We start from the raw sequence: 13,392 nt of genomic DNA, 5'->3' as shown, positions 1-13,392 counted from the left end.
TGAGGCCTTTTAAGTTGAATCAGATATAAAGGATTATAGAATAATTATATTTTTTATATTATCAGTGTAATTTTATATATACGTTAAAAATACTAAATAATGCTTTCTAATCAATTGTGATTGTAAACCGCTCTTCAAGAAAGATTTCATATTGACCTCAATGGAGCTGACCCATTTCTTACCCGCTAATCTTGACCCGCCCCCAATTCTTCTCAACTCACAATATCAAACCCCAGCATCGGAATCAAATTTTGCAGGAAAACATAAAAAATGGTGAGATTTGGAAGAATACTTCTAAAAGATGGAGCGGTTGGGTTTAACAAAACACTGTTAGAATATCTGGTTTGTCCACTTTCAAAACAGCCTTTAAGGTCAGTTACTGAACCACCATAATTTTTACATAATTGGAAATTATTTTTCTTTTCTGGACTCAGAATTTTGTGTTTAGTAGTTTTTTTTCCTCTGTTGAAGGCTTTGTGAGAAGACGAATTCTCTAATCAGTGATACCATTGGTGTTTCTTATCCGGTGAGTGATTTGTGTTGCACTGAATTACTAAATTGTCTTTGATAACTGAATTTCATTTCCACTGTGTTTTGCTCTTAGTATTTGCTGCTAAAACTACGGAAAACATTCCGTCAAATGAGTCCAATTTTGTATGATCTTTGCTATTATTATTGTTCCTCAAGCACGAAATCAGAGCATAAATTAGAATAAATACTTACTTGCAGCCAGTGTTTACACCAAACCAAACAATATAACCTCACTAGTTTGAATTAAAGTAAAAATACGTATCAATTAACCATTATAAGTGATAAACAGTGTGTATGAAAGACACGTGTCTTGCATTTACTGGTTTAGTATAAACAACAGGTGGAGTTAAGTTTTTACCATTAAATTATGTTGGGGTACTGTATGTAAATAATTTGTATCCATGTTCACAACTCTGTTATAACCTCCTGAGAAATGATTTTCTTGAGCCAAGGTCTATTGGAAACAACCTCTCTACCTCCACAAGGTAGGGGTAAGGTCTGCGCACACATTAACTCCCTAGACCCCACAGTGTGGGAATACACTGGGTATGATGTTGTTATTGTTGTATTCACAGCTTCGTTATGTTTAGACTAGACCCTCCCTAGACCCCACATAGACCCCACAGTGTGGGAATACACTGGGTATGTTGTTCTTGTTGTTGTATTCACAGCTTCGTTATGTTTAGACTAGCTTTACCATACTGCAATCTTCCTCCTTTATCTAGTCTGGGCGCTAGCTATGCTTTGCGAAGCTTTCTTAGGCAGGTTACTATGATTTATAATCGATTAATATATCTTTTATAACAACAACTATGCCTCTATCCCAAACTAGTTGGCGTCGGCTATATGAGTCCTTATTAATCATGTTTCTTCATTTAATCAATATATTCATTTTGAGAATAAATTTATTCCTTGCCCATTCCTACTGTTTAATCAATGTCTGAGTATGTGTGCCTAAACTATTTTGAACAACTTCCAAGGCAAAGCAAATGTAAAGAAATACATCTGTTTGGGGTGGGGGTGGGGGGGTGGGGGTGGAGGGATGAAGTCAATAAAATTAAACTGCTTAATACAACGTTCAGGAAAAGGAATGAGTAATATTTTGTTTATTCAAAAGGAAGGATAACTTTAAGAGTTTGGAAATCTGAGGAAATTAAGTGCCTTCACTTTTAATAGAGAGTTATTCCAGTCAAATTAGTGAAAAATATTGATTTGAGAACATTTCCCTCATGATATACTCAGTACATACAAAGAAAATTAAGAGGACATTTATGTCATATCAACTGGAGCTTTTGTATTTGACTTCATGATTTACATTTTGTTGTTAGTCAAGTTTGTCATTTGGTTATGTTTCTTCCTTGTGTTTAATTAGATAGTCGATGGGGTACCTCGCCTTGTACCAACAGATGGCAAGATTATTGAGAGTGATGATGCATTGAATTCAAATGGTGCTGGTGATCTGCCTAGTAAAAAAACATGATGATCAAAAGAGGTAGTTCTTAACACTATCCATGACAACAGTGAGGGAGCTCATAAGCTGATGGAAGATGTTCGAAAAAATTATGTGAGTTTACCTCAGTTGTACCTCTTTATTATGTCAACCTGTTCTTGACTGCACTCCTAGTTGTAGCGAATACTTATCAGTGAGGTTAATAAGAAATGCTTCTCCTTGATTAGGAATACCTGGAAGAGGCTAATTTTCTATTTTTTCCGCAAGCATTATCTCATTACCGAATTTCTATATCTCTTTTCATGAGGTAGTTTGTGCAAATCATTTTTTGCATTGCGAGAGCCAAGAGGCTGTGTTTTTATAAGCAATTGAAACATAGGATATGTTTTGATGAATGGTGTTAGCCTTGAGCTCATGAATTGTCTTGGCATTTGGAACACATGGCTTAAACTTCATTTTACTGGCATTGGTTTCTTTTTAAATTAATAAGCGTAATATCAATGTTTTCTAGAGCTCACATGTTAAAAGACCTGGTTATACGTGTGCACTCTTGAACACAATTGTGGGTGCTTGTATCTTTGCCTTGAATACTTACAGAAGGAGCAATTGGTGAACACTACCAGCTATTTTCATATTTTGCATCTTCCTGCTCAGCATTTTATCTAGAATCCAAGAGGCTGAACCCAACCTTCCAAATGTTTGTATACTTTGACATAATGATAATAGATATAACACAGAGAAGGAATATGTATTGCCGTGAAAGTATTGCTTATCAAGTGAAATCAGTAGATTTGGTGTTGCAACTCTAAAACCTTGAGAGAATTTTGTCCTTCAAATTTTGAAGTGGCAGTTAAAAGATGCAAATTACATTGGTAGTTGAAGAATTATGCAGTATGTATAAGGAATATCTTACTTTATACCTCCCCTACAAGGTTACATCTCAACTCTTCCTGTGTATTGACTACATAGGACCCCTGCCAGAACATATATTATCTGCAAACAGAAGTATATTGGGAGAGCATCGCTCTTAGTGGCTTGCACCTTGTAAAAGATGAATCTTTTGTGAAACAATTGGAAACAACGTTTTAAGAAAAAGCAATAATGCAGCTAGGTTCCGGTTTCTGTACAACAAAAAGAGACTCTTTCAACTTCCTATGAATGAGAGTACAAACGTCTTATGAACCGTGTCACTCTTACGCTTCATCCTCCATTTCTTTGAATCTTGATGTTTTTCACTTAACGTAAGCTCATCGTTTTTTATTACTAATCAAGTTTGTACTTGAAAGGTGTGTGAAAATAAAAGAAATTTATTAACAAATACTGATTACAAAATGATATTGCAGTATGGTCAATGAGTTCAAATTCCAGTAGAGACAAAAATGTTAGGTGTTTTCTTCCCATCTGCCTAAACATTGTTGGAAAGAGTTACTTGGTACCTGTGCTAGTGGGAACTGAGAAGTAGCAGATACCAGGTGGAATAGTTGAGGTTTGCACCAACTGACCAGGGTACCACTGTTGTAAATTGAAATAAAAAAGAAAAAGAGATTGCAGTATGGGAAAATGGTGTGTTTTTGACACTTCGAAGTTTCTATACGACCAATAAAACAGAGCTCACTATAATACAGGGGTAAAGAGAAGTCTCATGAGGAAATATTAATCAAATAATAGCTAAAAGTGGTAAACAGAGTCATCACTAGTGTGGAAAAGAAGGAATTCAACTGTGTTGCATGGTTTACTGAAGGTGTAGGTGATGGAAAAGCTGGAGTAGTCATAGCTGTGCCATTTCCAATTCCTCTGGTGGTCTCAGGCTCCACACTGTTAGGAGTAGATGCTTCAGTAGGCTTTTGCTTGTTGATCGGCAGAGTAGTACTTTTGGGTTCCTTAGAATCATAACCTGTGAAAAACGAACCTCCTTTTGACTTGAACTGGTTTTGCTTAAACAGAAGGTTGAGTATATATCTTATGTTAAAGGTGGAATGTACACTCACAATCAGATGGCTTCCAGCCCAAAACCATCTTTTCCCGGTCAAACACCACCCGGTAGCCAGTCATAAAATTTTCTGCAAAGGGGTCCTTGTATTAGTGTTATTTCTTTCATTTTTGCATTCTTCTGTAAATCAGACTCAAGATATAGATGAAATCAAAAACTTAAAATCTTCTTAACACTCTGGTATTGGTAAGATCTTTAGTTCCTTAGTTGCAGAAATAAACAGAAGTATTACTAGTAGTTAATAGATACTCACGTCCAATGATGTTGACATCCCCACTTTTTACAACAGCTAAACAATATGCTCTGGATCCGTCCTGAGGATTAAGGAGGTAATTAGAAAATTATAATAGAGAATGCTCTAACCTACAAAGAGCAGATACCATCTTACCGGAAATGACAATGTTATGATTGGATCAAAAAGATAAAACTGGTCGCCACCTTTCATTATCAAATTTACATCAGGATTTCCAAAGGCATCCTGATTTGCACTGAATAGACAGATAGTGTTAAATTCTGAGAGTTTATAAGGAATTAAGAGAAAGAATACAAACAAAGATTATAGAAGCTGGTTTAACCTTAGGCCATAGCAGTACTCAAAAGGAAGTTGGACAGTAGGTTGAATACGTTGCTCTTGTGCTTGGGAATTAAACTGCCAAATATACCAAATAATTTTTAGTTAAATATAAACAACAAAGTCTCCAACTAGTGATCATACATGCAGCTCCTGGCCGGAGGGAGATCCAGGTTTTAAACTTGATGGGTTACGACCTTTAAGGTTCTTACTTGAACTTATTGTACTTTTGAAATTATGGGTTCAGAATTTAATATTTATTGAAATTTTAGTGGTTTTTCACATATATATTTGCCTTTTCTCCTGACTCACATTCTCTGTAATGACTGTGTAAGCCGGATCATTTAAGTATGTGAATGAGGTAGCAGTGTCAAATATGGCTGTGAAATCAACATCAGTTTTCTTGTTTCCCACGGTTATTCTGGTCAAGCTTATATTGTAAGTTTGGCTGCATTCAGACAGAGAAAAGGAAGAAAATACATATTCAGTTTGAATTCCCACATCATATAAAATCAAGCTTGAAACAGAATCAAAATGCTGAACCCTGTGAATCAAGGTGAATGCTTACTGTGGTTGTTCAAGATTGAATGGTGTTTCTCCTTGGCCTGGACTCCCTTTGTCTCCAAACTCTATTCTTCCAATTCCATCAGCCCCGAAGCACATGGAAAAGGAATTTGCAGCAAGACCTTTGCTGGCTAAAATGCTAGGAACAGATATACTGTCCATACCAAGTCCAAATAGACCATTGGGAGCCGCACCATTCAAGAATGCACCAGTTTGTTTCATCCCACACCTGAAATGGAACTACTAGTAAATATAGATTGTAGTGGACTAGAAAATGCATTGTGTAATGCAAGAACGCCTTTGGCATCCTGGGGTCCTGGATCGGCCATTGAACCATGTTCAATAAGTGGAACGCATTAGCTATCCGCTCTTAGGTTGGGCAGTCAATAAGTGAATTTTACATTTTCTCTCACACCATCTAGTGTGCAGTTATTAACCTTGGGGGCGTGTGGTTTGACGATAAGTTATGCTGGGATTAGTTGTGGTGAAATTAGTTATTGTGGTATTATTTCTTATTGACTGTTTGGTATGTTATATTAATCTGGATTGTCAATTTTAATATTTTATCCTAGGATAACTTATCCTAGGATAACTTATCCTGGGATTGCTATTCCACCCTCTGGCAGGTATAAGTTATCCCCGTACTATTTTTAATCCTGAGATTACTATTTCATCCTTTGGTATAAGTTATCCAGGTACTATTTTTAATCCTGGGGTAACTTATCCCAGCCCAGGATTAGTAACCAAACAAGGGATAAAGCGGTACGAATTTTTTTTTCCAGGATTATTTTTGCTTACCTATCATACCAAACGACCCCTTAAATCTTCAAAAGAGAAATCAGAAACAATCACACTCACCCCAGTGTAATTGGTGCCTCAACACCTTTTTGTTGAGTATTATCTGTTTGTAAGTGCAAGATGTCTTGTACCAGTACCCCTGAAGATGAGGTATTATTTGAGAGATATGCAACTACATAACCACATGCACTACGTGCCCCTGCACATTGTCTTCCTTGTCCACACAGAGTGCCATTGCAGGGAACGATATTGCTTGTCGACGATGTATTAAGGTTGTAAACGTTGAGATCTATACGCTGTTTCAAAGGTACAGACAGTAAAACAAGTGTCTTTTAGTTAATCTATATCCTTCATTGGAAACGTGATTTAACTGTTTCAAAGTATTGTATATGCAAATTACTATGTAAAAAATTGACATACTCTTCCAGAATCCGTCACAAGTGAACGGGCACAGCTGCTACAGTTACATGGTAGCCAAAATAAGTCACTGCCTGTGTCTAGTGCCACCAGAAATGATTGCCCAGGTGTACCCACTGTCACATTTGCATAATGCAAACTGAAAATCACCAAACACATTTAGTTATCCCAAAGGGAAGAACATAATTGATTGTTGTACAACGTCAGACATATACTGCAATTCTGAGTCAAATATCACAGCATGCTATTGCCATACTGGAGTTAAAAGCAGAAAAGGAGAGGAACAGAAAAAGAAAGAAGGAACCTACAATCCCAGAGAACTGAGTAGAACAGTTTTGTTTCCTCCTCCGGCGAATGTGACTGGCGCAGGAGTAGGACCTCCGGTGCCAGCAAGCCGGCGACGCTTGATAAGGTGATCACGTTGAGTCCAAGCTGAATAATACTCAATACTACCTTTTTGAGGCAGCTGATAAAGGTCCAAAATACCGTTCACCGGATCAGAATACCTGTGGTGGATCTCAAACCCGAATGTCCCAAATGCTTCATTTCTATGCAACTGTAAACCCAAAACCACCAGAAAAAGAACAGACACCATGAAGTTGCTAGTACAACTAGAATTATACATTAGAATTACAAGAAAAAGCAACTCAATGTCCCAGGTTCAACTGCGAAGGTATTGTCAGCACGATTTTGTCTCTTGGAGTTCAATCCAAAAGGCGTCTTAACAGTTGAATTCCTGTTCTCGCCTTATATGACCCTTAACTTTCTCCTCTCATTCTCATTCGATGTGAAGATTTGTGTAAGTCAAGTCGAACCCCAAGCAGTTTGGGAAAAGAACTCCTCAAAATATTCTCAATGGAACAGTGATAAGAAATGAAAACAAGAGTGGAGTACAACACATAGTCCATATATATGTATGTTGGGGGATGAGAGACAAAAAAGGAAAGAACCAAGAATCAAAAGGGTGTTTGATAATTGAAGATATGAATAGAAAATTTTGGGTTGACGAATTCGAAACTGGAGGAGGTGGAAGGTGAACCTACCAACTGAAGCTTACTACAAGTTGTAGTAGTTTATTGTCAAATGGGGAATGACAGAATAATAGAGGGAAAAATTTTTTTTTTCGTCTTTGTGAAATCAAGGATGTTTGGACAATTATATAGTACTGATTGGGGAAGGTATAGTGGGTTCCATGTTTGGATCCAGACATTGTGGGACCCAAGGTTTAATGTTGTTGGTGGATATGAAGTGCAAAGAATTTGGAGGGTATTGGCAGGATTTGAAGCTTATAGGTTCGGGAATCTAGTTTATTAGGTTTTAAGTTAATAATTTGTATATATTCAATAATTTCTTAAGATAGATAAAGAATTTAAACCAAAGTTACTAGGTTCAGCCGAGCTTCTATTCCGCATTTTAGCTCCGCCTGAGTATTTGTACTACCTACCAGAAGACCCGATACTGCAGTTTCTAATCCATTCATGATTTCTCCTCTTCTGTTTTGTGAAAAGTATTTGCATGGTTTCTTTTATATGCTCAATAAGACTAAATGAATTCAAGGTCTAAGTTTGTAAGTAGGAGGTATAATTGTGTTTACCAAGTACAGTGTAAGTTTGTATTTAATACTTACAAAGTAGTAAAAATGATGATAATATGCACTCACTAACTTAAATAATGGAAGAAAGAAGCTTTTTTCATTCGTCCGAGTCTTTTTGCAGTTGAATGGTAAAAGAGTAACGTCGTCCTACCAATTGTTTTTATAGGATCGAGAAATGATATACGTGAGAGTCAGTGTGACCTTGGCTTAAAAGACCAGTTAAAAAAAGCTCTTTTTGTTAGCTGTTTGGCTCAAAAGTTAACGATATACTTTGTAAGCGATAAAACAATCAAAAATAGTAAAGGGGTAAATCGTAATCAAATATAATAAGTCTAGAGATGCAAAGATGATAATATTGTCGTGGATCTGATATTGCAAAGTGATAATGTTTACCCATAAGATATTTTCGTTAGAGGTAGAGATATAGAGAGAGAAAGCCAGAAAAATGAGAGAGTTGTATTAGATCAGATCCCCCTTTTACAATGTGGAGGTCTCCTTTATATAATAGGAGACCTTCCTCGAAAGAATCAAAAAGTTACAAAAATAGGTAACGTCTCCCTATCGTGGACGCTGAGTTCTAAACGATGTCGCTTTTGTCCTCACGGCCGAGTCGTACCTGCTACGTTGGTCGGCGTACACTCATTGGGCGTACCCACTGGTGTAGAGATACTGAGGGTCAAATTTGACCCTATACATTAGCCAAGATCTTTTGTTGAACTAAACAAGAAGATGAAACAGACAAGGCTCCACAAGTTTTGAATTCGTCGCTGAAATATTCACACGAGAGAGCGAAGAAGTGATGAACAACCTTAATTTATATGTTGCTCTGAGCCACCAAAATGCCTAACACATAAGGCGGATTTAGAATTTTATAATATGGGTGTACTCTTAAGAAATGAGGAAAAAAACCGTATTAATTAGGAATTGATTTCTGTTTCAATATTTACCAAGTGCAATATTCAATTTTTTTGGAGCACGAAAGCCAACAAATAATATCATATTTAAAAAATACGTACGTAAAATACTTAGTTTGACGAAGAAATCATGATTCACGTGCCTCAAATTTTGGGCAATAAATCCGCCCTGTCTTTTCTTCCTAAATTTGCCTTTACCTTGGTTGCCAGTGGCGGAACCACATGTACTCAAGGAGTGTCCCCTTCACCGAGAAATTACACTATGTAACTAGGTAAAATATATTTTTATGTATTGACTCCTCTTGACTTTTCGTGGGTTTATTTTTTTTTATTTTTTGATAACCCATAATGAAAATTTTGACTCCGTCGTGAAATTGGAAATGAAAACGGGTTGAGGCAGAAAAGTGGGAGACGACTTGATCACATGTTGCCGATTTCTCTCGATTTTTCTTTCTTTCTTTTAAGTTGAGGGGCACGGGTAGTTTCTGGTGTATAAAAGAAAAGAAAATTTTAGTCAATCTTCCAAATTTATCAGAGTACCAAACATCTTATATCGAGTCAATATCATATCCTATCTTCTTTTATTTATGAAGTAATTGTTTTACTAAATTACATATATTAAGTAATAAAAATCCTGTCAGCAAAGCAATGATTAGGAAGTATGGGTACTTAATGGTACCATTGGAAGAAAATAATAAATGTAGATTTGTTAAAGTGGACACGTAAAGTAGAAAATTTATTTTTTAGTATGTTAGACTAGTAAAAGGAAGTAGAGTGAGTAATATGTTGGAATATTGACATTTTAATATTAAAAAAAATAATATCATGATCTCTTATTAATTTCTATTACCATGATCTTGAGAAATGGTCATAACTCTTAATTTCCATTAATTCATGTTCTCTATAATCTTATAATTGGCCAACTTTCTTCTAATTTATTTCAAGCAAGAATTCTTACACTTATAAATATGCGTGTTTCCTATAAAGCTTGCATAAGAAGTAAGGTTGGTGTAGTAAAAAGGAGAGTTGACAGAAGAAAAATTAAATATAAGTCTCTAACTTATTCACTACAAAAGAGAATGTTATTTAGTTGAAGAAATATGTTATTTGTGGTGGAGCTTCGGACTCAACAACTAGTCCAGAATCTGTCTGAGTGATCATACGACATGCTCAGGTTGTTGTATCCTAGGGGAGATAGGTAAAAAAGATTATTGCTGGACCAACAAAGATTTTGATACAGTGAGTTTGAATCTCCTTAAAGAGAACGAAATATCTGCGTCTCAGCCTGAAGAATATTTTTATTTTCTTCGTTAATTTTTCAACTTTACTTATAACTTCACCAACATAATAAATATCATATCATAGCTTCAATGGATAGACTACATATATAGTTGAGTGTAGCTATATATTATGATATGGTTATATATGGTACTTGGTCTTATCACTTATGTGATGCATTGTGTCACGGGTGACCTGCTCTCACGATATGAAAATATACTCCAATTTCCTGCATATCCAGCCTGCATTGAATTCCATAGGTATTTTCTGTATCCAATTAATTATATGTTGGATAATGTAAGGTATTGTAACGTTTTGTAACTAGTTAAGACTCATTTGAGGGGAATTAGAGTGTTTGGAACATATTAATGGACATGAGACTTAGTGAAACCGTGGCGGAGCCACATTGAATCATCGTAAAATTACACTATATTGCTAGATAATTTTTATTTTATTTTATGTGTATTTACTATACGCTGACTCCCCTTGATTTTTCGACGTATCTAATTATCTATGGAAATATTCATAGGGACAAAATAAAACATCTCAAGACTCATGTATCGCATGGCAATTGCAAGAAAAAAATAGAGTAAGTCCAATGCTAGCGCTATAATTGTGCATCGTAGGTTAGGTTACATGAAATCCATATTTTTATATATAAAGCTTTTGAAGTTACAGTTCAACTTAGTGTTTCAGCTTTCAGTTTATTATTAATTTCCAAACCTTAAATTACTTACATGTTATGTGTGAATATATTTCTTGTACAACATGTATTCCTCAGATAGTCTTGCTCTGGCTTTTAGGAGGTATTTTGTGAGAGTTGCTGAGTATCCTATCAGTAATAATTAGTTGGCAAGGGCTTGCTTTAATTTCTTAAATGACAACGTTTCCGATGCGACCAATTATCACCATCTCACAATCCAATATTCTCATGCGACCAATTTTTCATGTTCAATTATAGACTTAGACAATTCAGTATTTTTAACTATGGTTACATTTCTAGCTAAATTCAGACAGTTAACTTATCTATCAAACAATTAGACACAAGGTTCGCTCGATGAGTAACTAGAGTCGGGCACCCCTCGTCAGTTTGGGGGAATGATAGATAATTAATATTTGAGATTTAATTTACAGCATCATATAATATTTTCTTTGATCACTTATTCTTTATGATTTTGTATTGTATAATATTATTAAACTAATTTTCCAGAATAGAGGGAATTATAGATGTTTCTCATGCTACTAAAGTTTTAAATTATCATGAGGTAATCCTTTCTCCCACTTTTCTCTTTCCCCAAGTTTTGCCCCTGACCCAAAACTCCAACCTGGGTGTCCCTTTTGTTCCCCTGAAGGTTACTGGATTCACCACCGTGGTTAGAACCCAGATATCTTCTTTCTATTTGTACTAGTGCTTACATTGTGCTTCTGTGAGTAGCTTTAGTTTGGCATTGATATTGCTTGGGTTCTCCGTGTGAAAATTGTCAGGTAATTCACATCTGGCGTTCGTTGTTTTTTGTGAACAATAATTCTCATTGAAATAGGGACGATAGTCCCCTCCCCAAGTTGCACATTTTGTTTTAGAATTAGGCACGTCAAGTGTGAGTATGAGTAGCCATGTGAATCAACCCGTGTGAAGAATTATGGTAGGATAGCAGCTTTGTCGCGCCATTATTTGGTGGCTTACGTTCTCTACGCCTTGTTCCTAAATACTCCAGTATATTATGCTGGAGTTCCAGCATAAGTATACTTGAACTCCAGCATATTATACTGGAGTTCCAGGATAGTATGCTGGAACTCCAGCATAATATGATGGAGTTCCAGCATAAATACACTAGAACTCCAGCATAATATACTGGAGTTCCAGCAAGTATAATGGTCCAGTATAATATACTGGAGTTTGGAGCACCAGTGCTCCAGTGTCCAGTATATTATACTGGAACCAGCAAAGTATACCGGTCCAGCATAATATGCTGGAGTTCATACACAAGTGCACCGAACTCCAATATATTATGCTGGACCGGCCTCTATTGCAGCAAAACGATGGCTATTTTTCATTGACTTGGTAAACGCTGGCTATTTTTGATTGACCAGTCCGAAAACTGGCTATACCGTGAAATTTTGGCGATTAATTAACATGGCATTAGATCCAAACTTTCATAAACCTTTTTCCACAATTGTTTTTTTCTATTTATGCTATCACTAAGCTTCTTAGTTTCTCTAAAATCTTTCACAAGTAGAAGTGATGAGATGGTCTTGGGCTGAAACTATATTACCCTCTAAAATCTTACACATGGAATTTTTACATTCCTATACACTATATGAAACTATATTACCCTCCCTACTCAAGTTTTACTATAATTATATTTTATATACTCAATTACCATTTATGTATATTTTAAGGGAATTAATGATAATAATTAGTGTCCTAAAATTACTCTAACGTATCTTTCACCCCCCACGTTTCTCTCTCCACATCCCACCCCCCTCCCCCGCGTATCTTGCACCCATCCACGATTCCACCATTGACAACTATTAAAAAGCTTTGAAGCTTTGAATTCGAATTTGGGTTTTCAAAAAATATTATTTGTTTGAATTGGATGTTGTTGCAAAGAATTGGGAATTCTCTCTACGTCTCTCTCTATCTCTCAATCCCTAATTTCAGTAATGTAAAGCAAAGGAAAAGAGAGCAGCTTTTCAAAAATCATTATTTGTTTGGATTGGGTGTTGTTGCAACCAATTGGGAATATGGTTTGGAGTTTATATCTCAATTTTGAGGGGTTTTGGTGAAGATTAGACTTGATTTTGGCTGAATTTCAGATTGAAACTCGAAGAAGAAAAAGAAGAAGACATGATATACATTATATTTTCGAATTTGTAGTAAAATTGTAGATAAATTGTATTCGGTTGTTTATATATTTTTCTTTTATTTATTTAACTATTGTATGAAAGTTGAACAACATTGTATAAAAATTATATTTAAGTTGTATGATATTGTAGTTGTATATAACTGAGTAGAAATAATGTATGAAAATTGTAGATAAGTTATATATAATTAGTTGTATGAAATTTATTTTTACTATGTATAAATCAGATACAAAATATACAAAAGACAATATTGTATAAAATTTGCATTTAAGTTGTATGTTATTGTAGTTGTATTTAACTGGATATCTTTAAAGACTTGCACAGAAATATTTTTTCCTTAGGAAAAACTTCTACTGTACAAATTGTTTAAGCTATAATGTTGAACTAGTACTCGAACCAGTGAAGGAACAACGAAGAATC

At 35.5% G+C, this 13,392-nt stretch overlaps 2 protein-coding genes across 2 annotated transcripts; one reads left to right on the top strand and one right to left on the bottom strand.

Moving 5' to 3' along the window:
* Window positions 1–155: 155 nt before the first annotated feature.
* LOC109244837 (UPF0434 protein Mmwyl1_2153) lies at window positions 156–2,376 on the top strand. The gene is made up of 3 exons (XM_019411992.1): window positions 156–371; window positions 472–526; window positions 1,904–2,376. The coding sequence occupies exons 1-3, from the start codon at window positions 271–273 to the stop codon at window positions 2,009–2,011; spliced, it is 264 nt and encodes an 87-aa protein (XP_019267537.1). The 5' UTR covers window positions 156–270; the 3' UTR covers window positions 2,012–2,376.
* Window positions 2,377–3,509: 1,133 nt separating this feature from the next.
* Window positions 3,510–7,432, bottom strand: LOC109244836 (aspartyl protease family protein 1-like). The gene is made up of 10 exons (XM_019411990.1): window positions 6,630–7,432; window positions 6,325–6,460; window positions 5,965–6,200; window positions 5,111–5,335; window positions 4,855–4,990; window positions 4,547–4,620; window positions 4,360–4,459; window positions 4,225–4,285; window positions 3,970–4,041; window positions 3,510–3,875 (listed from the first exon to the last, which is right to left on the bottom strand). Exons 1-10 carry the CDS (start codon window positions 6,944–6,946, stop codon window positions 3,622–3,624), a joined length of 1,611 nt encoding a protein of 536 aa, XP_019267535.1. The 5' UTR covers window positions 6,947–7,432; the 3' UTR covers window positions 3,510–3,621.
* Between the last annotated feature and the right edge of the window lie 5,960 nt (window positions 7,433–13,392).

The sequence above is a fragment of the Nicotiana attenuata genome, unplaced genomic scaffold (genome assembly GCF_001879085.1).
Source record: "Nicotiana attenuata strain UT unplaced genomic scaffold, NIATTr2, whole genome shotgun sequence".
NCBI lineage: Eukaryota > Viridiplantae > Streptophyta > Magnoliopsida > Solanales > Solanaceae > Nicotiana > Nicotiana attenuata.
This window is presented reverse-complemented; position numbering and strand designations above follow the sequence as displayed.

Excerpts from the sequence above, each read along its gene's own strand:
- LOC109244837 (XM_019411992.1), top strand. The coding sequence starts at position 271 with ATGGTGAGATTTGGAAGAATACTTCTAAAAGATGGAGCGGTTGGGTTT. Across the intron at positions 372-471 it reads CTTTCAAAACAGCCTTTAAG|GCTTTGTGAGAAGACGAATT; the intron begins GTCAGTTACTGA and ends CCTCTGTTGAAG. Across the intron at positions 527-1,903 it reads CCATTGGTGTTTCTTATCCG|ATAGTCGATGGGGTACCTCG; the intron begins GTGAGTGATTTG and ends GTGTTTAATTAG.
- LOC109244836 (XM_019411990.1), bottom strand. The coding sequence starts at position 6,946 with ATGTATAATTCTAGTTGTACTAGCAACTTCATGGTGTCTGTTCTTTTT. Across the intron at positions 4,621-4,854 it reads ACACAGTCATTACAGAGAAT|TTTAATTCCCAAGCACAAGA; the intron begins GTGAGTCAGGAG and ends TATATTTGGCAG. Across the intron at positions 4,286-4,359 it reads TCATAACATTGTCATTTCCG|GACGGATCCAGAGCATATTG; the intron begins GTAAGATGGTAT and ends CTTAATCCTCAG.